General features: G+C 29.0%; 2 protein-coding genes across 2 annotated transcripts; one reads left to right on the top strand and one right to left on the bottom strand.

The window, feature by feature from the left end:
- The first annotated feature begins 6,611 nt into the window (after window positions 1–6,611).
- On the top strand, window positions 6,612–9,751 carry LOC113850338 (homeobox-leucine zipper protein HAT3). Its single transcript, XM_027480842.1, has 4 exons — window positions 6,612–6,782; window positions 7,263–7,594; window positions 8,325–8,404; window positions 9,158–9,751. The coding sequence occupies exons 1-4, from the start codon at window positions 6,626–6,628 to the stop codon at window positions 9,489–9,491; spliced, it is 903 nt and encodes a 300-aa protein (XP_027336643.1). The 5' UTR covers window positions 6,612–6,625; the 3' UTR covers window positions 9,492–9,751.
- Window positions 9,752–12,044: 2,293 nt separating this feature from the next.
- On the bottom strand, window positions 12,045–17,298 carry LOC113850553 (actin-related protein 2/3 complex subunit 5A). Its single transcript, XM_027481122.1, has 4 exons — window positions 17,129–17,298; window positions 16,900–16,972; window positions 16,343–16,443; window positions 12,045–12,376 (listed from the first exon to the last, which is right to left on the bottom strand). The coding sequence occupies exons 1-4, from the start codon at window positions 17,224–17,226 to the stop codon at window positions 12,241–12,243; spliced, it is 408 nt and encodes a 135-aa protein (XP_027336923.1). The 5' UTR covers window positions 17,227–17,298; the 3' UTR covers window positions 12,045–12,240.
- Window positions 17,299–24,666: the final 7,368 nt, after the last annotated feature.

Here is a 24,666-nt window from a genome sequence, read left to right as displayed (position 1 = left end):
TTTAGAATAAATATTATGTGTAGATGTATCCTTTCATCCTTTTTTAAGAATATTTTAACTAAATTATGCGTATTAAACAAGTTGATAAAAAATTTTAATATATTAATTTTAAAATTAATTATAATATTATAAATTTTTCTTAAATTAATAATAAATAATAAATATGTAAAAATAATAAATACTATTAAAAATTTATACTGAGTATCAATAAAAAATTTTAAAAATAAAAAATAATATTACACATAGTTTATTAAATTGTTAATAATATTCAGTAAATGGGAATGTAGGTTACACGCGAGGACAAAGTTTTGTGATAAAAAAAAAAAGAGAGAAGAGAGAGTATCCAATGATTGGTGTCTGGTTTTGGAGCGACAAAGTGACACGCACGAGTGCAATCATGGGACCACGTGTTGACACGTGGCATCATCACATGCATCACAACTCGTGCATCCACGTGACTCCCTTTTACTCTCTCCTCACTCCATCCCTTCACATTTTCGCCTCACGCTTCACACGTGAACCATTAATAAAATATTATTATTGAATAATTATTCATATATGTGTTGTTAATTTCTCATATTAATTAAATAAAATTTATGAAAAGATTTTAACGAGTAAGGATAAATAAAAATTATATTATTTTTATAATTTTTAGGTTTAGATCATTATAAAAATTTATTTATCAATAATTTTTTATAAAAAAATTATTAATGTTATATTATATAAATAATTAAATTTATAATATAATAAACTTATCACCAACAAAATTTAAAATTTTTTAGCATTTTTCTAATAATCTTATTTATTACTACTAGACATACTTAATTTAAATAATCTCATTTTTGTCTAACAATATTCTAAATATGAGTAGACTCAAAAGTAATAGTCAATGGCATTTTCCTGAAAGCTAAATTTATATTGGCAATGGCTAAATATAATCAATCAAGAGATTTTTTTTTTAATCCTTATTATTACTCTCGTTTAACTTAACGTTTTTACATGAGATGACATCATAATTAGCATAAAAAAAGAAAAAATATTTAAAAATGCACAAATTATTCTGCAATTGAAAAAGTTAAATATAATCATGTATAATTAACTAAATATGTTCATTATACTAATTTTTTATTTATTATAATTTCTTTTAAAGGTTCCAAATCATAAAAAATAAAATATATAATAAAAATGTGTATAACCATGCTACTAAAATTTTAATATCAATAGAGTACTCAAATATAATTCACATAAACTAAAAATAGCATACATTATATCTAACACAAATTAACTATAAAACATCGGTAAGATTAAAATAATGATTAATGTAATCTAAATTGTTTTTAAAAATACAAGCAAATTCTGATTTTAAAATTTTTTATTATTAATATTAAATATTTATATTCTAAATAATTAATTAATGCTAATTCCAATTAAATAATATGTTAATATTAATAAAATGATTAATAATATAATAATACATGATATTTTTTTATTTTCAATATTGATAGAGTCACTTTTAAGTTGAAATTAAAATTGAAAGGATACCCTTAGACTGACTTTGGTACAAAAGAAAATAAAAATAAGAGAAAAAAAAGTTGCAGAAACATTATACTGTAAGGATATAATAATAATAATTTTTTTCCTTACAAATTAAATAAAATATTTTATTAAGATAATTTTTTCTCCTTTAATTCGAGCAAATCACGCATTAAAATAAATAAAGAAATTATAAAAGATTTTTCATTTATATAGAGAGTGAAGCAGTGGTTTGTTGAAGCACGTGAGGGGCACACTATGAAAAGATATGCGAAAGATTTGGTGAGAAAAAGTGTGAGGGGACGCATGCAGATGCAGTTTAGAGCGCACTCATCAACTCCATGCAAACTCCCAATCATTGCCATCATCATCTCAACTCCTTATACATATTTTTATTCAATTTATTCCCAATTTCAAATGCTTTTAGATAGTTTAAGTGCTTTTTCTTACTTTAGCAACATTATTTTTATTAAAAATTATGAATATAGGTGGGAACATTTTTTTATATATGAATTTTTTTCAAATTCAAAAAATATCAGATTTTTTATACAATTACGAGAATATGAATTTTTTAAAAATCGTCACTAACTATATTTGTCAAAAATTATTACCACGACTTTTGATGTACTTTTTAAATATTTAATTATTTTTTTAAAAATTGCTATTAATGATTTTTAATTTTTTAATATTTTTCTTTAAAAATTATCATTATGACTTTTGAAATTATTTTTATTTTTTTATCTCTGAATTTTTGTATCACGTCAAAAAAACGATTTTTGAACTTCATATTCTTATAATTTTGCAAAAAATTTCATATTTTTAAAATTTTGAAAAATAAAAATCATATAAAAAAAGTAGCCAGTTGTATAATTATTCTTTTTACTTTTTTAATTTTATTAAATTTTAGTTAATAATTAAAAACATATTGTCACGGTTCAATTTTAGTTAATATTAGGAATTAAAAATAAATTTTTTTAAGAAAATAAATACCAAAAAGAATTTGTTTGAAAGGACTAAAATAAAAAAATTATTAAAATATGAAAACTAAAAATAAAATCAAAGAGTCTTAAAAATATGTATTTTTTATTTCACTTTCCTTGTTTTATTTTTAATTAATATAAAAATATTGTTTAAGTAATATTATAAATTTAATTTTGATTTTAAAATTTTTTAATCAATATTTTCTTATTATATATTACTTTTGTACTTTGATTTTGATTAGAATTTAGAGAGATTTGAGTCTTATTAAAATAGAGCATTGTGCAACTCTAGCAATGATTCTAATTCTCTAGGTGACATTGGCTCCAAAACCCCTTTAACATTTTGGCAAGTAAGCAAAGCAATACCATGTTTTGGACGGTTTCCTTCTCCTTTTTACAAGAGCTTCCTTTTTTCTTTCATGGAACTCTTTATTTACGTTAGGCAATTTTTTTTTAATCTATATGAGATAATTTTTTCTTATTTTTTTATTATCTTTTACTTGATAATCACTTCTTTTTTTTTTTTTTCTATCTGATTTAATCTGAATCTAAGTCGGATCACGTATCTGGATGTGGTGAATAAATCTACCACTGAAGATTTTTTGTATACACAAAAACTTAAACCTAAAATCTTATTTAAGTAATATTGAAATGCTTGTTATTCAGACTAACCTCCGTTGATAATCACTTTCTTATTTAACCTTTGATTATTATTCTTTTTTCATTGTATTTCTCCCTTAGAATCAAATCTATTAAAGCAAACTTATTCCTCCTATAGTAGCACTTTTATTATTAAAATATTTATTTGTTTTTATCTTTAAATTTTATAATATTTCCTCATATATCACGTGAAGTGTGAGAAAATCGTTATATTCAAAGTTTTCTAAATAATTTGAAAGTTAAATAATAGAGATAGTTTTAGAGATAATAAATATAAGTTAAAGTATTTCACATTAAATAAAAAAAAATTGAACAATATATGAGTGACAAAATTCATAACCTAATGTTATAAAAAAATTTAATTTAATATTAAATTTAAGTTTATTTATATGATTTGTTCATAGTTTATTAAAAATAATTATATTTTCTACTATTCTGTCAAAGTTCTTATATATATATATATATATATATATATATATATAAATCTGATTTTAGACTGTTGTTGAATTTAAATTTGAGTTTACATGCTTAACATTTTTTATTTGTCTATAGTATATATTTATAATGCTCTAGGAATTAAATCTCATGTATTTTATAAATACCATTAAACATTTTTAATTAATAATCTTTGACAAAAAAATATTGACTCGGTGTCTTAATTTATTGTTAGTTCAATGAACTAATAATTATGGGTTATTTGTATATTTTCCTTTTTTAAATCCAAAATTTATATTTGTAATTAAATTTTCACATATTTTTTATTATTCATACATGGCTTAATGTATATAATTAAAATAATTACTAACCTATGTATTGAATTTTAATATTTAATTAAAATGATATTTAATATTAACTCATTAATGTAAGTAACTCATAAATTTAATTAAACAGCATTTAAATAATTTTTTTTAACATGTTCTTTTAGCCAGATTTGAACTATGCTTAACGTAAATTAATTATTTTTTATATACCTTTAATTATTAGATAAAATTTATTAAAATTTCAAAAAATATTAAAATAAAATTTTATACATATATTTTTATATATAATTTTTAGTTAATAATTAAAAACATATTAAAAATATATATTACAAAAATATGATGCTAATTTTTCTCTTATCTAAAAACACATGTCAATGGAGGAGGGGAAGGAATCTTATCATCTTCACCCTTGAATTACCAAGAAAGTTAATGAATCATTAATAAGCAATGGTGGTAAAATATTTGCCAATATTGGGTGCTTTCCTTTGTCGACCATGTTTCAAAAATAGGAATGGTATACAATGTGAAAGTGACCATATTTTATTATATATATTAAATTATTTTATGATTTATATGATAAATTAATAATTAAGATTATGATAAAATATACATATATATTAAATTAATAAAATTTCTTTTTTTTTCTTTAAGATAAAATTTGCTTTCATCGTTTAACTCTTTTTTTTTTTAATTTATCTTAATCTTTTCACTCTTAATAAAATTTCTTTTTTTCCTTTAACTTTTAGATAAGATTTAAAGAGAAAGATGATAAACAATAATGCACGAAACAAACGACTAAATTTCTTTTTAACAAAGTTAAGTTTTTTAATACAAATAATTTATTTTAAACTTTTTAAAAAGTTATAAGATTAAAATAAACAAAAAAAATAAGAAAATAAATTTAAATTTTACTGTAAAATTAATAGAAAAAAAAGTAATTTTACCTATTAAATTAAAAATTTATTAATATTTTATTAAATAAATAATTAATAATGTTAAATAAAAGTATTCAAATATGTAGGTTGGGATAACCTTAAATTGATACTTTTGACTCTAAAATCTTGATAAAGTTATTTGTTTATATTTGAACTTAACTTAGTCAATCTTCAATAATGTATAGGATAAAACGTTCAACTCAATTTATTGACATAATAAACAAATTCTATTTCCTTCATATAAAAAAATAGATCAGAGAATTAAATAAGTGTAAAACTAAAGTACATCATACATATTTAAAAATAAATGCTTTAAATAAAGGCTAGGTTGGTGAAATGGTAGTATTTTATGCTATAAATACACTATTTATTTTAATATATTAAAACCATTTTTATATATTTGATAATGAAAGTACGATGAATTTCACTAAATAATTTATGTTTATTTTTTTAATTAGTAAAATTCTAAAATTGATAATTTTTTTTACTGTAAATTGATGTCTGAGGTTCCTACAGAGATGCAATTGTTGGAGTGGTGAATTGACGCTGCCATGTCATGGAATAGCCATGTCACACTCATTTCACAATCAGCTCAGTGGGACCCACCTTGAATGATGGCACATGAATATCTCATTCATCATCATCATCACTATCATGAGGTCATGATTCGAACTCACGCGATTTCACCTCAGAGCGCGTGAGCCTCATCCCTCTCGTCCACGCGCAATCACGCGTTCTCTTTTTCATAGTCAACAGTCAACCAGCAAAAAAATACTGCTTTTCTTTCTCAACGGATCACATACAACACGACAATCATAAATAACTAACTAAATAAATAATAATATTAAAATATAATATTCCCACATGTTATTAATATACATAATCAATGATAATAAATTTTATCATTATCTTTAATTTTTATATTGATGGTACACTATTTTTTTATATAAAAGATAAAACTTAAATATAATATTATAAATATTATTTTTACCAGGCTAATAAATATCTTTAAAATATTAATTATTTTTTAAATTATTATATTATTATCATTATTTTTTCCTAGACTCGTCCACAAAATTATTTTTCAAGTATTTATTATCATTAATTTTGTATAAAAATAATTTATTTGTTAAATTTTTAATTAATAATTTTGTTACTTTAAATTTTTAAGTAAATTTTTATTAAAAAGTCACTTACATTGCATCTTTTCAATCACTATTACATTTTGAAGATTAAAATTAGTAACAGTGATTTCCTGTTTAACTATGTAAGTTAACATTGGTAAAGTTAGGTAACAGTGGAACCCTAAGGAGACTTAAACCATGGAAGATTGGAGTGGTAAAAGAACCATGGTTAAAAAGGAACAAGATTTGGACTTATTAGAAGCATGAAAACCAAAAGCAGGTAGTAGTGTAGCTAATAAACTTTAAAGGGTAGGAAGATAGAAGGCAATTTACATGATGATTGAACCAAATTGGTACTCTGACACAGGTCATCATTAACTCTATAACTATTCACTATTTCTATGTGCATCAATCTCTTTCATCACTGTCCTCCATAGTATCTATCTATATATATCCTTCTCTATTCTTTTACTGTTCTGCAAAAAGCTAAAGACCTGTGATACCCACTGCCTCCAAAGCCTACCCTACTCCCCTTCTTATCACCATTTTGCTCTTCTCTTCTTTCTCACACACTCCAAAACCCACTAAGCTTATTGTTATTATTATACTTTGGTTTCTTTCTCAAAATTACAATGGGTGAGAATCATGATGATGGGTTGGGTTTGGGGTTGAGTTTGAGCTTGGGATTTGGAGAAAATGCAAGTAATCAGCCCAATTTCAACATGCACAAACCTCCTCAATCTGTTCCAAACCAAAGGGCTTCCCTCAGTAACTTGTTCCATTTTCATGGTACGTGATTCTTCTTTCTTCGTCTCTCTCTCATTTTTCATTCAAAATTTCGTGGTGACAACACCTTGTTCCATTTTCATGGATTTTAGATACCTTCAAATGTTTATCATTATTTTTTTTTTCATATGAAGAAAAATCATTCCTTTATTATTTTTTACACATCTTTCGTTAGAAAAAAAGAAATACCCATTTGCCAATTTTTATCTTCATGGGAGGAAGAACACAAATCCTTTTTCTTTTTTCATTTTACTTTGAAATTTATGGCTGAATTAATTTTTTCTATTATTTTTCTTTTCGTGTGTATTTCTGTTAATACTAAACTCCTTTCCATACGCAAATCATGCAACGAACGACACTGTTTTTTTTTTTTTTTAATTTATGAATTAAATTTGAATAATAATTTTGTACGGAAATACCCTTCAATTTCTTTGTCAATGACGCGTCTGCCACTAACTCACTCACGTGCGTCTCACGTGGCAGATCGGAGCGCCGAGACGAGGTCGTTTCTCCGCGGAATAGACGTGAACTCGGCGGCTACGGCGGCGCCTGTGGCATGCGACGACGAGAACGGGGTTTCGTCGCCGAACAGCACGATATCGAGCATCAGCGGGAAGCGGTGTGAGAGAGAGGGCAATGGAGACGAGAACGAGAGAGCGTCGTGTTCTCGCGGCGGAAGCGAAGACGATGATGGAGGAGGATGCGGCGGAGACGGAGACGGTGACGGAGACACATCGAGGAAGAAGCTGAGGTTGTCGAAGGAACAAGCCATGGTGCTGGAAGAGACTTTCAAGGAGCACAACACTTTGAATCCGGTGAGTGAAGGGTAGGGGCATTTGTGTAATTCAATTGCAACGTGAGGGCATATTTGGGATTGCATTTATATTAATTGTGACTTTTGAGAGTTTTTTTTTAAAAAAAAACAAAAAACAGAACGTGTTTAAGAACTATATTAAGGGATTTCTTAATTTAGCTGATAGGGTCGTTTTAAGTACTTACAGATAGTAAATTTTTTTTGAAATATTGTATTTTTATATTCCTATGATAATAAATATTCTTTATTTAATAAAAATTTCCCATTTTTACTTGCATAACACTTTTCCTATACTAAATGAGAGCAATTTTGAAGAGTTATTATTTTTCTCATTATGTAACTTTTCATATATTAAGCTTTTAATATTTTTGAAGTATAATTTTAATTTATGTGAGAAAACTCCTATGCTAATTTCTAACAGATATTTTAATTCTTAAATTTATATAATCTTTATTTTAGTGTCTAACTTTTTGAAAAATGTCCAATCTTTTTTATGCAAAATGACAATATAAGATGAAGTGGAAAATGATTCAAAAGTACTTTTTGTAATCAGGAACTAGAATTAGAATATTGTAAAAACATAAATTAAAATGAATGAACTTTACAATTTTAGGCTTAAAATAGTTTTTTGTTGTCTAAATTATATATTTCTAATAATTTTTTGTGAGAACTATGATTCAGTGTTGGCATTTGGAGAAGTTATAATTCTAGCAAGTTTTATTTATTTGTAGAAACAAAAGCAAGCATTGGCAAAGCAGTTGAATCTGATGCCCAGACAGGTGGAGGTGTGGTTTCAGAACAGAAGAGCAAGGTAAGATTTCTAATTTAAGGGTCATTATTGAGATTTTGTACATGAACATAAGAACATTAATTAGGTTCATATTTTGTGATGTGGCATTGTTTATTGTCCCTCTTTAAGTTCCTGTAACAGATGTATGCCCCACTTTGTTTTGATCTATTTAGAAGGATCCGTTAGTTCCTTCATCAATGATGTTCCTCTTTACTGAAATTTAAAGCACAGATCCAACATCAATAATGGGATTTGACCCATTTGAGAGTGATCAACAACACAACTTTTGTGAGACACGAAAAGATATAAAGTAGATGATTTAGATAAAATTTTGAAGCTAAACACAACCATTTGTAAATAATTATCACGGGGCCCACAACACGCACATGCATGTAGTTATTTGGTGATGATGGATTTTGAAGTCAAAATTTGGAATTAGTGGAGTCCTGTTTGTTCATTTTTCATGAGTTGATAGAAGTACATGAATTTCTGGCATTACAATGACAAATGATAAACCAAGTTTGAATTGCAATAAAAAATCGGTTTTGTTAAAATCAAACTCCTAGAACTGATTTTAAACAACTGCAAGTAGAAGGTTTTCTAGGGAAAGAAAATATTTTTTACACTTTCATATTTTTTATGTAAGAAGTATTTCTTGTGTCAAGAAAAAAATTTCATTTATAGTTGCTAGAAACGAGTCATGTTAACAAAAGGGATGAAAAATTGATGTGGCTTTAGAAACTGATGGTAATGCTTTTGTTTCCATAAATGCAGGACCAAGCTGAAGCAAACTGAAGTGGATTGTGAATACTTGAAGAGGTGCTGTGAAAATCTAACTGAAGAGAATAGGAGGTTGCAAAAGGAAGTGCAAGAGCTTAGGGCATTGAAACTATCCCCTCAGCTCTACATGCACATGAACCCTCCCACCACTCTAACAATGTGTCCTTCATGTGAGCGAGTTGCTGTCTCATCTACATCCTCCTCCTCAGCCACCATGCCCTCTTCCCCGGCTCTGGTGAATCGCAACCCGCTAGGCCCTACCATCCAGCGGCCGGTGCCGGTAAACCCTTGGGCAGCAATGTCGATTCAACACCGAACCCGGCCATAATTGTTCACTCCTGGTCCTGGCTGTAGGGTAAAGTTGAGGATGGAGACTGGGACATTTTAGCTGCTAGAGAGAAATGAATGAATGCAATTGGACTGGCACTTTGTGTGTTGGTTTACTAGGAATTGAGGTGATGACTATGGTTGATTTACTCTTCTTCTGTCTAGGCTTATTTTATTTTGGGCCTAGGTAGAACATGTTTTAGTCAACTTTAGGATGTGTAAAGCATGGACATGTTAAAGTAGGTTGTGTTTTCATATGCAGAATAGTTTTTATTAGCCTTGAAAAGATGAAAAAGGAGAATTGGAATCTGTTTTATTTTTTAATTTATTATTATTTCTTTTCATAGGATTTGTCAATTGTCATACCACATGGTGAGAAAAGGTGGGATTTTGTGCAAAGATTGGAAAGGGGACAAACTAAGGGGATTCCCATGAAGGGATGACTGTGGTCTCAATTAGAAATGATTTTGTCTATCTTTTGCAATGATTCCCATTCTTTTTGGTCTGTATACTTGAACATGGGTTTGGGTGAGTCAGATTGTGGGACTTCACTTTGGCTGCTTCTGCACTTTCATTCTCCTAAGATGTGGATTTCCAACACCATTTTGCAAGTGCTGACATGTAAGTGAACAAAGGTAAGTGTGGATACGCACTAGTGACAGTGGTTGCATCACATGTGCCTTTCAAAGTTAAAGTTTCCAAGGGAAGTAACAACCACAATCAAAGCTACCATGGCCCGTGACTACATTTTGCACCAATCTTGTTTTTGAGTGTGGATCTTTTCTGGAAATTGGTTTTATGTTTTTTTGAGTTAGTATTTTTTATTATGTTTTCATTATCAAATTTGTATACGAAGAATTTATCTATGTTGCTTGTGCTGTGTGTGATTGGTCCCACTAACAACCCTTCTTCAGCTACACTTTTTTCTCTATCTGGTATCTTTGGTTTCTCTCATTAGCCCACTTGTAAAAAAAGTTCCACATAGAAACATCCACATCTCAGTTTCACCAAGTTTTCAATAATATTTGAATAGATAAACTTACATATTACGAACTCACCTAAATAAGTGTATAGATAACATTTATACTTTGCTCATAATTTGATGTTTTGTATATTAAAATATAGTAACTTTTTTTTAAAAATATTAACAAGGAAAAAACTTTCAAACTTCATATCCAAGAGTTGTTAAAGATAAAATTCCTACAAACACACTTGTAATTTCGTTCTAAAACAATTTACAAGAATAAGAAATATAGAAAAACTATTAATTATTTTTTTTTGCAGATATTGTAATGGTGCCGTGAAAGTATATTTTCATTTTTTTAGTTACTAAACTATAAATATATATATTTTTAATTTTAATTAATTTTAAACTATTAAATTAATATAATATTTTATACTAATTTTGTCTTTTATGAGTTAATTTCATCAGTGTCATTATTTAAGTGATGAAACTTCATTAGTTTTACGTCAGGTAGGTTTACTTTATTATCTGACCGTAATCTAAATTTATCGATAGCTTGAAAGACTAATTTGAAAAAAGGAAAAAAAGAAAAAACAAACACAAATCTAAGGATTGTTTGCTTCTGTTTTGGTTTTTAATTTTTAAAAATTATATTTAATTTTTTTAAAAAACTGTTTTTAAGAAGAAAATAAAACTTATATCAACAAACAATTTTTATTTTATTTTACTTTTAAAAAGAAAAACAGTTTTTAAAAACAAACATTTAAAAGGTTTAAAAATTAATTTAATAGTTGAAAGAAAATTATTTGAAAAAACTAGAAGACAAATTTAAAACTAAAAATATTGTTAAAGAACAACTTAAATTTTTTTAATGACTTAGTAAATTATTTTAAAATAAAAATTTAAAGAAAAAAAAATGTAATTTGTTACTAGTATCCAAAACTATATATGCATTTAAATTTCAAAAAGCCGACTTATATATGATATATACCATTAATGCTCGCAATTGTTGCATGAAAATACCAGTAACCTTCTCTTAAGCATGTAGTTGGATGCATATTTGGTGATTAGTAAATTTTTAAAATGTATCAAATGCTAAAAATACAATTTTTAGACACACTTAAATAGTCTTTTAATTTTTAAAAACCAAAATAATTTTAAAAAACGATCAACTTAAGAGATATTTTAACTTTTTAAAAAATTAACTAATCAACAAAAGTATATCACAGAATATATTATAAAAAATTGTATTGCTAGTATTTTTCTTCGTTACATTATCAAAGGTAAAATGCTGAAGTAATCATCAAATGTTTAATGTGATATTTAAGTAGCGATAGTCCTCTATGAATCACTCTCTAGTTTTGTCTCCAAGCCAAGGTTCCCCAGTTTTAACTCCTAATCATCCCAAGAAATACCCGAATAATAATAACTATTTATAAAGGAAAAGAAAGGATGAGTAAATATTAGACATTATACTAAAGTATTGAAAATGGCTTGTCCATACGTATTGTGAGAATGTTGGAGGTAAATTATGATGTTACAAACTCCTCTAAATGTTTTAAGTATTTCAGATTTCTCAGTAAATCTTGAAAAGTTATAATCATCTTAGTTTGAATTATAAACAATTTCAGACTAGCAAAACCACTAGTCTTGCAAATTTCAATATTAATATATTTCGCTGATATTTCACTACTTTGATTGCTGTCGTCATACAAACACATCATAAGATAAATCAAAACAACAAAGGGAAAGAACAAAAAATTCCAAGAAAAAGGTGGTCCAGATATCAAACTGTATTTACAGTATCAGTTAGGAAACGTAGGATGCAACCCAGCCCTGCTCTCTCTGTCAATTTTTCGTGAATCCGAAGACATTGGTCGCATGTCGGACGATCTCCAGTAGCTAAGCCTCTATACAAGTACCTATGGCAAATAACAACCTCTTAGGACAGAAAATGGTGTAAGAATCATACCTTAAACACCATTAGTCATCTACTATGATAACTATAATGTTAAAAATAGCTCTCATTTAACTTTCTTAAAATCCAAATTCCTACAACTAAAGGGTAATGATAAAAGTGCTATTTCAAATAAATTAGATTCACCACTCACACAAGTTCCTACTTTTATATAATTTCAGATAAATTGCAGCTTTTGAGTCGTAGTTTTTATTCAGATTCCAAAATTTTCAGGCCCTCATATAATTAAATAAAATTACTCTTTTCCTCATTGCCCATCTTTTCAAGTAATATTATAAAGTGTGAACTTAATAATTAAAATCTTAATATGGAGTTTCCACAGTTTTAATACTGTAACTAAGAGTAGGCAATGGCCCACATAAACCTTGCCAGTCAAAGCGGCCCATCTCATTCAATATTATATTGAGGCCTCGGGTCTAAAATGTGACCATTTGAATCTTATATGTAGTTAACACTAAAGTATGATCTGCATTTGCAATGTAATACATGCATATTTCTTTCTGGTGTGCTGTGTGCAGATGTTTTCCTTGTAGCATGAAAATGACACATGGTGAGGTCTTGCAAAACATACAAGCACAATGCAAATGCCGCAAAAAACAAATTGAGTTACTTTGTTAGATTTCTTCAAACACCTTTTAGAGAAATATATCCATTGTGCAATTAGGAAATATTCCCATGACCCATCTCTATAAAGGCAAGACAACACAATTTGCAAGGTTCATCTGTTTTTTATACAAGACAAATGTAGGACATGGGGGTATATAAAATAAATATAATATTCGCTAACTTTTTAGACAAATGTGTTACTGACTAATAAAACCCATCATGTCAGGTTCATTAGGCTGGCCATAGCCCAGTATTGCTAAGAGAGTAAAAGAAAAATGATACCTAACCAACAACTTTGGTATTGTGGGCCAAAATAGCTTGTTTAGTCTTCACTAGAAGACTTACATCTCAAAGTTAAGACTAACTAATAATTTCCTACTAATAGCTCCTAGAAACATCGGATGTAAGCCTGTAGGAAAATGATTGCGAATGATTTAACCAATAGCAGACTGAATCAGAGAATGATGATTTTACCCTACACTGAGGTCTTTGATGATGTGCAAGGAGAATAAATGATTCGTGTTGCAAAAAGGATGCCATGAATAGGTTGATGCGGAGAATGGGCTATCTGATTGACAACAAGCTAAAATAGATTGACAAGGACTAAAAGGTGGGAGAAGGGGTGTGCTAATTCTACTAAATTTCACAAGGCAGGCTAGTGGGAGAAGATAGAGAAGTTGTATTAATCAATACAGTTTTTAAATATCTCAATTCTGACTTCTGAGGTTATATGCCTTCCGCTTCTTTTATTGGTGGGTAGGATTGGAGTCCTGTTGCTGTGGATAAGCAATGAGCTGCAGATTACAGAGGCCTTTTGAATTGAAAGTGACAAGGGCTACCTGGGATACGCATAGCAAGAAGACTCGTAGATCACTGACTACGATTGCTATGCATTATCAATGATGGACCCAGAAATTTTTATGTTGTGGGGGAATCACGCATGTATATAAATTTGTGGGGGCAATACAAATACCTATATATACATAATACATATAATATAAAGGAAAAATTAATAATTGTGAGGGCAATTGCCCCAAAAACTTTATGAGTAGGTCTGTCCCTGCTTAACATCTACTGCAACCTAATTCTAGAATGATACTACAAGCATTTTAGTTTGCAGATGAACCATGTTTGGGAATGAATGATCCAAAACATGGTACGCTGGGGAGATTACCATACCATGCAAAACTAGGAAATACTATATACTTCACTCCAAGCATTTATTTATGTTGAAGGTAGGAATATTCTAGATGCAGCTCTTTTGGCTAATAAAGGACATTAGGTTCTGGAAAGAGATAGACTTAGTTTTCTTGTTGGACTCCCACCTCTGTAGTTATGGTTAATGGTTGACCCAGAACTAGAGCTTTGTTTTGAGGAAGGAAGGTGTGTGACAAGCTGAACCAATATTGCCCCTTTATGTTCACTGTGGTGATGAATGTTTTCAGTCACCTACTAATGAAAGGTTGGAAGTGAGGTTATGTTAAAGATATTTGGTGGAATCAGAGAGAGGAGGTATCCCTTTTGTATTGCAGACAATACTGTTTTTGTTTTTCTTCCAGAAGACACATTTTCAGAAATGTCTTGATTTTCACTTAAGGTTTTCAGACTTTAGAGGATGTACATGATCAGCATATTAGTCTGAGTAATGTTGGATGATGAGTTGAGGAACAATATTTGTTACATATCCCTATCTATTACATGTCTCTTTTTTTAAAATTATGTGGAGGTGGCTCAAAATCAAAGGTCACCTTACCTTTTGTCTTGCAGGAGATATGTTATACACCTATGAGAGATGGTGGTTTAGGCCTAGGGAATTTGGTGTCTAAAGTATTGCCTCTGTGGCAAAATGTCTATGGAGCTTCCCTTTGAAACTTCATTCTCCTCGGCATAGGTTAAAGGGTGTAAGAATGGATGTCATCAGAATGGGTAAAATGTCAGGCCTGGGCATTTGCTACCCACGCAAGTGCTGGAAATTCAATTTGTATGCATACTCCTTAATGCTTTTCTCTCCCTCTGTTTTCTACTGATTCACTAATCCTTTGAATTTCAGCCTTTTTTGGGAACCTTAATAATCAAAAGACTTCTTGCTTTCTTTGCTGGGAAATCATGATAGTGTCTCTGTAATAACATGGATGGTAGTTCTTGCACTTTAGGTCCATCAGGATCTTTTACCTATAAGTCTATTTTTTCAGTTTCTTATTTCTAATCGTTGTCCACATACACAGAATAGCTTTAATTAATTGTTTTTGGAAGGTTAAATATCTCCTTACAGTAAAGAATTTTGTTTCAAAGCAATATTTAATAGAATAACACAAAAAATGTCAAAAAAGTAAAGATTTCATAAGGCCCTGATGATTGTATCATGTGCTTCAAATGTTCTGAAGCCAACAATTACCACATTGTGTTACAAGGAAGCTTGGCAAATGACAACTTTGTACTGAGGTGTTTGGATATTGATGGATAGGTCACCTAATACTGGATTTTCTCTAATTGTTATATAGGTTTTGGGAATAGAAACGATAGTTAAGTGCTTTAGATTTGTGTTAAGAAAAGAAAAAAATATCAGGCCTGAGAAACTGGGCGCTAGGAACTCCAAAAACACTTCTTGAGGCATTTAGTATTTATGTGTCCTTGGATGGGAATGAAAAATGCCTACTAACTCTTGAAGTATGCAGACTAGTGATTTGGTATTTGGTTTAGAATAGCTAAGCATACCGATCTAAAATGGGAAACTTCTACACATTTGAATGATAGGAGAATATTTAAACTTGAAATGCGTTTGCCCTGATCAGGGTTGAGAAACAACTATTGCTCAGGTGAAAATGATGGTGAAGGGATACACACAACCTGGTTGTTCCTAAGTGGATCCTTCATGTTGAGAAATAATCAATAAGGGATTGTATAATTGTGGCTTTTAACATGTAAGCCTCATGCATAACCAATGAAAAAGAATACAATATTAAAGAAATCTCCTCTAATCTGTGGTTGTATCTATCAACATGTGAGGGGAAGCTCAGGTTGTGGTTTGAATGTAAATCTGGAATAACATTAACTGAGATTGACATACACATACAGCATTGTGGGCATTGGTCTTGAATTCAAATTATTATATTTGATTGATAGAATAGAGGAACTGATGACAGTGAGGCACATAAATGTAATTTATCAAGTCCACGTAAACATATAACAAGCATCTAAATACTCTTAAATACAGAATTGTTACAGCAGGGAAGATCAAGAGATAACGCCTTCCATTTAAAAACTGACATGTAGTTGAATTCAAACAATATACTTCACTACTCACTTCATTAGGATATCATAGTACTCAGGATCCAAGGAAGAAAGCATCCCATCCACGTCTTTTATAGCCATTATAGCTCTATGCACCGCAATCCAATGTGCTGACTACCAAAAAGAAACCAAGACAAAGGTAAATTAAAATTTTGTGATTTGAAGTTCTAAACAAATCAGAAAACTTCAATTAGAGTTATGTATGTAACAGAAGAATAGTCTTCGCTAATTGAACTTAGCTTAAAAAAATACAGTTTTTGCTGCCCAACAACCCAAATCAAATGTAAGCACGAACATTCAGGTATCAAAACTGTAAAATATTCAGATATGAAAAATATATAGTAACTTCAAGAAATTAGAAAACATCAACTGCAACAAATCTCCAGAGTAAAACTAATCTTTATTGCTAGTTGAAACAGCTAATTGAAAATAAAAAATTAAATCACTGTTTCAGTTCTGCAGCAACCAAATAAAACACAAGCACTAAATAACACTGAAGCATACATTTTTTTTTCTTCTGTTTTTTAAATAAAAACAGTGAACATAAAAATGGAGCGTAAGGGGGAAAACCTTGCAACGCTCATCACCAGTCATGGCATATGTGCCTTCAAGGGCAGTTTTAAGGGCTTCCACGGGTTTATACCTGAAAATTGAAATTGCATCAAAGACAATAATAATTTCAATTTAAAAATTAGCAATTGATTATTGATTCATCACAAAACAAATGATTGTTGGGGTTGCAATGCAACATATTAAAAAAAAAAAAGAGAGAGAAAGAAGAGAGTATTGTTAGTGTTACTGTTTGAGTAAGGTTTCGATCTTGCGGGATTTGTGTTCAATTCTGGTAATAATGGCCTCTGCATTATCTGCTTCAACGAACCCTTCTGCTCCCGCCATGAATTTGTTGCTGCTTGAGCTGGGTTGTGATTTTCTCGAGAAAATGTGTTATTTATTTTCCACCAAACCAAACAATGAGAAGAAGGTGGTGTTGGATCTCAGACACGGTGGCAGTACTTACTATTCTACCACGTAAGGTGGGCCCTACATTGACAAATAATAAGAGTTTTGGTGGGATATATTTTTATTAAAAATAATAAAATATTACATAATTCAATATATCATTTATATGCCCATTTGATGAAACATGTTGAAGAATTTTAATCTATTAACCTGCTCAACTCATTTTATTTAATCCGTATTTTAAAACATTTGGTAGGTTAATAGAGTCAATATTAAAAAATTAATGACAACCAAAAAATTAAAATTTAAGGATTTGTACATTTTTCCTTTTTAAATATAGTTTTTTGTTTTCAAAAATAGAAAATATAAAAATTTAAGTTTTAAATAATATTTTTAAAAATAATTTTTTATTTTTAAAACTAAAAATTAGAATTACTTTTAAGGTGTTTTTGTTTTTATTTTTTATTTCTCTTCTCAAAATTAATAAAAATTCAATTAAAAACAATTTAAAAATTTATATTGTTAAAAACTTTTTTTATTTTTGTCTTAAATACATTTTTATAAAATTATTTTAATATTTAAATTTTAAAAATTAAAATCAAAATTAAATTACACAAAGTCTAAGTTTTGTTTAATTTATAATATTTTATTTTGTTTAGATTTAAATAAATGAATTTAAGAATTAAGCTTAATTTTTTATTTGAGTCTAAGTTTCACTTAATGGAGCTATATAAAATATGTATTTATTTTTGTTGTTGTTTATAATAATCTTAACTGATTCAAACATAATTATCTTGAATTAAAGATGTCTTAAAAATGTGAATTAAGGATTTTGCTGACATTTTAGTAGAGATACTCTAGGAAATATGCATAAAGAATTGAGGGTGTTCTTTTTTTTTTTTTTCTGTAAAGGTTAGCATGAATTTCTTTTATTAATTCTTTTTTTTTTTTGTGAATTTTGAATGGATTTAAAATAATTTCATGACAGAAAAAAGAGTTACAAAACTTTCCTGTGAATTTTATTGTGAAAATATCTGCATAAATTATTCCATATAGATTCCCTTACAAAAGTTTCTTATGGATTTGTCTTCAAATAATTTTTTTACGGATTTTCTGGTGGAATTTGCTATGAAAATGTGTTTTCCTACAATTGTTTAATAATATTTTGTAGAAACAAAGCACAAGAAAGGTAAAATTGTAATAATAAAATGTCTGTATTTTAATTGTTAGATTTGTATTTTAAAAGTTCTCTCCATAATATAAATTCAGATGGTTTTAGATATAAAAGCAAAGTATTGTATATTAAAAGCAAAGCAACTGTTGGTGTTAACTTACTTTTCTATTTAGAATGTTGGTTGTTCCACCATTTGACTGTATTGGCTTAAAGAAAGGCTGTTTTGCCCTTTTTATAGTTTGCTCAGGCTACACAATGATAATTTATATATAATTACTTTTTATTAATTTAAAATTATATAATATTATAAATTTTAATACATTATAATATTAAATGTTACATTTTTCTTAAAAAATAACTAATTAATTTTTTATTACATATTATTAAATACACGATAAAAAATTTCATAAAAATCAAATTGTTAATCTTAAATCAAAATAAAAAAAATTGTATATGTATATCCTTGTTATAACGAAGAAGATCCACCTTGAACAATTTTTAAAATCTATTTATCCTTAATTGATACAATTTTATTAACCTCAGTCTGTTAAAATTGAGTTTACATATATAAAAATAATATTTTTATTAAAATATATATATTAATTACACTTTAAATTTCCAATCTAACAATTTTTTATTAAAAAAATATTACTTTTAAATATTTAAACCTAAGAGTTGGAATATGGTCGTGAAAAAAAGTGATTGGAATATGATAATTTCACATCTTAATTGATTTTTACATTTATCATATATACTTTTATTATATTATTCATTATATTTACTACTTTCTCTTTTGTCCTTTCTAAGATATGCACACTTCAAATAGTGTAGAAAAACACATTTTATTTTCTTTTAAGTAATTTGACACCAAAGAATCACTCAATAAATGATATCATATATGTTAGTCAAAATTGGATGGTGTTAGTCAAAATTTGTAGGCACCGTTTTTTTGTGTCTCAGTTTTCAAATTCAGTTGGCACCGTCCTCTAGATTTATCAAAATGCTACAGTAAGTTACTGTAGCAACATTGAAAAATTAACAAATCACTGTAACAGTTTTTTGCCTATAAAAGGCAACAAATTAACGAAGTCAGAGAGACACATTGTTCACGGATCAGTGAGAAAAAATTACTGAGAGAAAATTGTGTGTTATTTTGTAACTTTTATTCCATTTTGAGAGAGTATTTATTAAAAGAAAAAAATAGAGAGATTTATTACTCTTTGTCCTCATAATTTTAGAGGACTTTTTGTACTCTCTCTTTTACATAGTGAAATTATTTTGCTCGTCGTTGTCCGTGGTTTTTTTCTCCAATTTGGAGTTTTTCCCACGTTAAAATCCTATCTCCATTATTCTCTTCCTTCTCTTTATTTCCAATTAAATTCAATCTAGTCTTCCGCATTGCATTGATACCTCAACAAGTAGTATCATAGTAGTTATTTAATTGGAAATGTCTACCGTTACAAAATTTGACATTGAGAAGTTTGATGGCAAGATTAACTTTTTTATTTGGAAAGTTCAAATGAGAGCCGTTCTCACTCAGAACGGATTAAAGAAAGCTTTAGATGGAAAGTTAAAAAAATCGGCTTCCATGATCGATGAGTAATGGGATGAGTTGGATGAAAAGGCGCTTTCAGCAATCCAACTTTGCTTGTCCAAGGAGGTTCTACGTGAAGTGGCAGACGTAACCACCGCTGCAGAATTGTGGTTAAGGTTGGAAACTTTGTATATGACTAAAAGCCTCGCCAACAAACTTCGTCTCAAGGAGCGATTATATACATTCTGTATGATAGAAGGTACTCCCATTCAATCTCATCTTGATGAGTTTAATTTTATTATTATGGATCTGCAAAATATCGATATTAAAATCGATGATGAAGATAAAGCTGTTTTGTTGGTTGTCTCTTTACCTTATACCTACAAACACTTCAAAGAAATTATGTTGTATGGTAATAATGACACCTTATCCTTTGAAGATGTTAAATCTAATTTATTGTCTAAAGAAAAATTTGATCTTGAAATCCATTCTGAGGACAAGGGTGAGGGTCTAAGTGTTAGAGGTAGAACTCAAGTAAAAGGGAGTACTAGTCACAAAAAGAGTAGATCCAAATCTAGGGGACGAAAATCCAACATTACCTGTCGTTATTGCAAAAAATATGGGCATGACATTTTTTATTGTTTTATCTTAAAGAAAAAAGAAGAAAATAAACAAAAGAAAGAAAAAGGTAAACAACCTGTTGAAGCTGCTAATATTGAGACTGATTCTGATGGAGATGTTATGGCATATGTTATCTCTTCTGACAAGAGAAGCAAAAATAAGTGGCTTCTTGACTCTGCATGCACATACCACATGTGTGCTTATAGGGATCTATTTATCACTTTTGAACCAGTTAATGGTGGTATTGTCTTGACGGCTAATGATACCTAATGCAAAGTTTAAAGAATAGGTACTATTCAGATCAAGGCTCATGATGGTGTTGTCAGGACTCTGACTAATGTTCGTTTTATTCCTGAATTAAAGCAGAATCTCATCTCTTTTGGCACCCTTGAATCTCTTGGGTGCAAGTATTCATATGAAGGTGGAGTCCTAAATGTAACATCCTCGTTTTTCTAAACAGTTAATTTGTTAATATAATTATAATTTAGATTATAATTCTTCAATTTTTTGGAAAAAAATAAAAATAAAAATAAAAATAATTGCTCATTTATACCGGTTAAAATTGCTCTATGAGGATAAAAATAGTATTTTTAATTACGAAGAATTATTTTAAATAATAAAATTTATATTTTTAATTAGAAATAATATTTGGAGTGTAAAAATAATTATTTTGGTAATTATTGCTTATTTTTAGATTTTGGTTGATACTGTTTTATGTGTTAACAGGAACTGTGTGATTAGTTTTTTTCCTTTTTCTTTTTCTTTTTAAGTGATAACCAAGGAGATATTGATGTCAAAAATTATGTTATAATTATTTTAATTGTTTGGCATCAATTATTTTTTTTTTTGAGTTTTATTCATAATTATTTTATTTAATTACATTAAAACAGCAAAATAATTGATTATTATATTATTATTTCTTTACCTATTTGACTAAATTGACCACTTTCTTACGTGAGCCTTCTTCTTCTCCAAGTCCATAACCCCTTCTTCTCCCTTTCACCATTTTTATTTTCTTTCACTCATTTAAGCTTGTTTTAAGGTATGTTTTTAATATATATCCTTAATTAAGCTTAATTATTTGTTAATTATCATTTCATCCGATTAAAATTTTAATTTTTCCATGTTTTTTTTGCTGTCATGAACAGTAAAAATGGGTCTTACTTTGCTTTAAAATTATTGGTTTTAAACTTGCTTTCTTTTGTACTATATGTAGACTATGCATGGCTTATATTGTTTACATAATTAGTTTTTCAAAAATGTGATTAAAAAGCACTAAACCCTCACAAGGGTTGGCTGCCATGTGGTTTTAGAGAAGGTGAAGTGAGTGTTTTTCACTTCCATTTTATTCCTTTTATATTAGTTAGATGATAGAAACTAATTTTGTGTTAATCGGACTTTTATAGCAAAAGTTAGAAAATTTCAATTTTTACATATACATATAAGAGTATAAAATTAGCATCTCCTTAGTATTAATTATGTTTAGGCATGATTAATTGATTAGGTTGATCGTTTCGAAGATTGGATTGTTCGAGTTTTTCTAAAGAATCAGAAAAAAATAAAATTCATCCATACCTTCATCAAAGAACATCCGTAAGGTAAGGGGTGGGATGATTTTATTTCAATAAGTGGCATTAAGAACCATAAGGAAATAATTCTCTATTATTCTAATCAAATAAAATGAATTTGGGTTGTTTTAGAGCTAACCCATAATTTTTAGAAGATTTTGTTATAGTACTGGACATGTATGAAAGGTTGCTTTAGACCAGGAAATTGATTGAACAAGGACTCTCCCTTATATGTAAGGTCCTTTGTGTATTTAAATTAATGTATTGGAATGATTTATGGTTGAAGTGTTGTATTGAATTATTTCTTTATAATTGGTTGAATTCTTATTATGTGTTTGTGTAGATATTCTTGTTGGTATGAATGCCATATAATGGTAAAGATTGGAAGTAATTTAGTTTTATGCGATGTGAGCATATAGATTGACATAATCTAAATGTCCATTCAGACTTGTTGGAGAGAAGAAAATATGTTTTTAAGGTATATATATATATATATAACTATGTATTTTATATATAGTGCAAGTATCTTTTGACTTCTTTGGAAAATGGATTTAATAAAAATAAATAAATAAATTATATTACTGAGAAAGTAGTATTGGATATTTGGAAGGCTTGAATCATTTTTTTTTTAAAATGATTAAGTCCTCAATTTTTAAGCATGAAAACATATTTAAAGAAAGAGGGGAAGATACGATTTTCTTGGATTTTGAGGTGATGGAGGTGGAATTTAATGAATTAGAAGTATTCTGGATTTTTTTCTGGTTGTTTTACAGGAAGAAGAAAATTTTGGAATATCTGATTACAGAGGAGACTCTGTCGAATTTCATTGAGAAAAGAAAAAGTTAAGGATTGTACTTAAAAAAAAAAAAGAAAAATTAAAATTTTTCTCTAATTAAATTAATTAGGAATGAAGACATGCATCATGAACATGTGATAGTGTGATGAGTGGACAGGGAAGTATAAGAAATCTAGGGGCGGCTCCAGGGTAGTCTTGGGGATAGTGACGTGTGATTGAATCTGACAGTGGCCAAGGCTCGCCACCTTGTGCTGTGGACTCTCACTGCAAAACTTTACTATCCTGACTGGTCCCGAGAGATTCTTGTATTAGTAGAGCTGTTACTGTATTATGAGATTAACAAAGTTGGCAGTTAAGTAACAGTGAAACTCCTGATCCTTCCCTGAGTAAAAGAAACAGATTGATGGTTTTGGGCCCACATGCATGTGTCAAAATGTACTAAGTTATAATAATAGACTTGCATCATTTCTCATTTATGGCATATGCATTTGCTTGGTAGATTATGGGTGTTCATAATTAATTGTGTGATTGAAACCCTTATATGTCTTTTGCTGCTGGAGATTGAATCGAATTGTCTCACCCTTTTATTACTATGTGTGTTGTGTGTGAATATGTTTATTAGGTAAGAACATTGATGGCTCGACCACCGTACCAATTCAGCGTCTCGATCAGATATGATCCCGAGGGAAGATGGGTGCACGACTGGGAGCAACAACGATTCACCCACACTGGATCTATTACCTTTTTGTTAGATAGAAATGGGCCAGGCCCACGAGCTTATCCTATCCCCATCCGAGTACCCATGAGACTTACTTTTCCATTTCCTCCAGATGTATAGTTTGTGCGACCCCCTACCCCACCTCCTGTCCCTGTATTATCACCCTCGGTATTACCCCCAGGTTTTCTTAGACCTTTACGTCCTTCTATACCATATTTACCACCTGTTGAACAAACTAGTTTAGTTGACACACTTTTAGCAAGACCTATCTCTATCTCATCTACTTCCTCTTCGTCTTCCTCTAGTTCTTCAGACTCTCCTGATTCTTCTCACTGTTTAAACACCTCTACTGCTATCGGAAGGAAGAGGACTGCTTCTCAAGCAGGACTCCTTCCTAATTTTACCTCCTCTGAGTAGGAATCTAGTGGAAAAGGAGAGTAGGATAGAGTCGAGTAAGGAATAATCTATACATATACGTAGGTGTAAGTACTTTTGACTGAAAAGAAAAAGGGGTATATAGGAAGTCTAACCTTACCGTTGTTGAATTTTGAGAGGAAATGGGCACTTTGGTGATCATGGATCCAGGGGAAAGCTCGTGAGGTCTTCGTTTTGGGTTGTCATCTCTGATATTGTGACCCCACTTTATTTTGTATGTAATTCAGTTATGTATATATTTAGATAACTGGATGATTGTATAAATTAACAGATGACGTGTATGTATGAAATGAAGACTTCTAGTAATGGTAATGTATTTAATTTCACTATATCTGAATAAATATATATATACCCATGCATGTGATGTTCTTACTGCTTAGTTATTTTATGATTGTATTTATATTTATTGCTTAGTAAGTAGTAAAGGTGTCACACTAAATGTATCAAAAGGTGCCCTTGTTTTGTTGAAAGGTAATCGAGTTGGTACTTTATATTTCTTGCAAGGTTCTGTTGTGACAGGTTCAGCAGCTG

Source organism: Abrus precatorius, unplaced genomic scaffold (genome assembly GCF_003935025.1).
Source record: "Abrus precatorius isolate BTA unplaced genomic scaffold, Abrus_2018 Scaffold9, whole genome shotgun sequence".
NCBI classification, from domain to species: Eukaryota; Viridiplantae; Streptophyta; class Magnoliopsida; order Fabales; family Fabaceae; genus Abrus; species Abrus precatorius.
This window is presented reverse-complemented; position numbering and strand designations above follow the sequence as displayed.

Coding starts and splice junctions, on each gene's coding strand:
- LOC113850338 (XM_027480842.1), top strand. CDS start 6,626: ATGGGTGAGAATCATGATGATGGGTTGGGTTTGGGGTTGAGTTTGAGC. Junction 6,783..7,262: donor TAACTTGTTCCATTTTCATG/GTACGTGATTCT, acceptor CTCACGTGGCAG/ATCGGAGCGCCGAGACGAGG. Junction 7,595..8,324: donor AGCACAACACTTTGAATCCG/GTGAGTGAAGGG, acceptor ATTTATTTGTAG/AAACAAAAGCAAGCATTGGC.
- LOC113850553 (XM_027481122.1), bottom strand. CDS start 17,226: ATGGCGGGAGCAGAAGGGTTCGTTGAAGCAGATAATGCAGAGGCCATT. Junction 16,973..17,128: donor ATCGAAACCTTACTCAAACA/GTAACACTAACA, acceptor TTCAATTTTCAG/GTATAAACCCGTGGAAGCCC. Junction 16,444..16,899: donor CTGGTGATGAGCGTTGCAAG/GTTTTCCCCCTT, acceptor TCTTTTTGGTAG/TCAGCACATTGGATTGCGGT.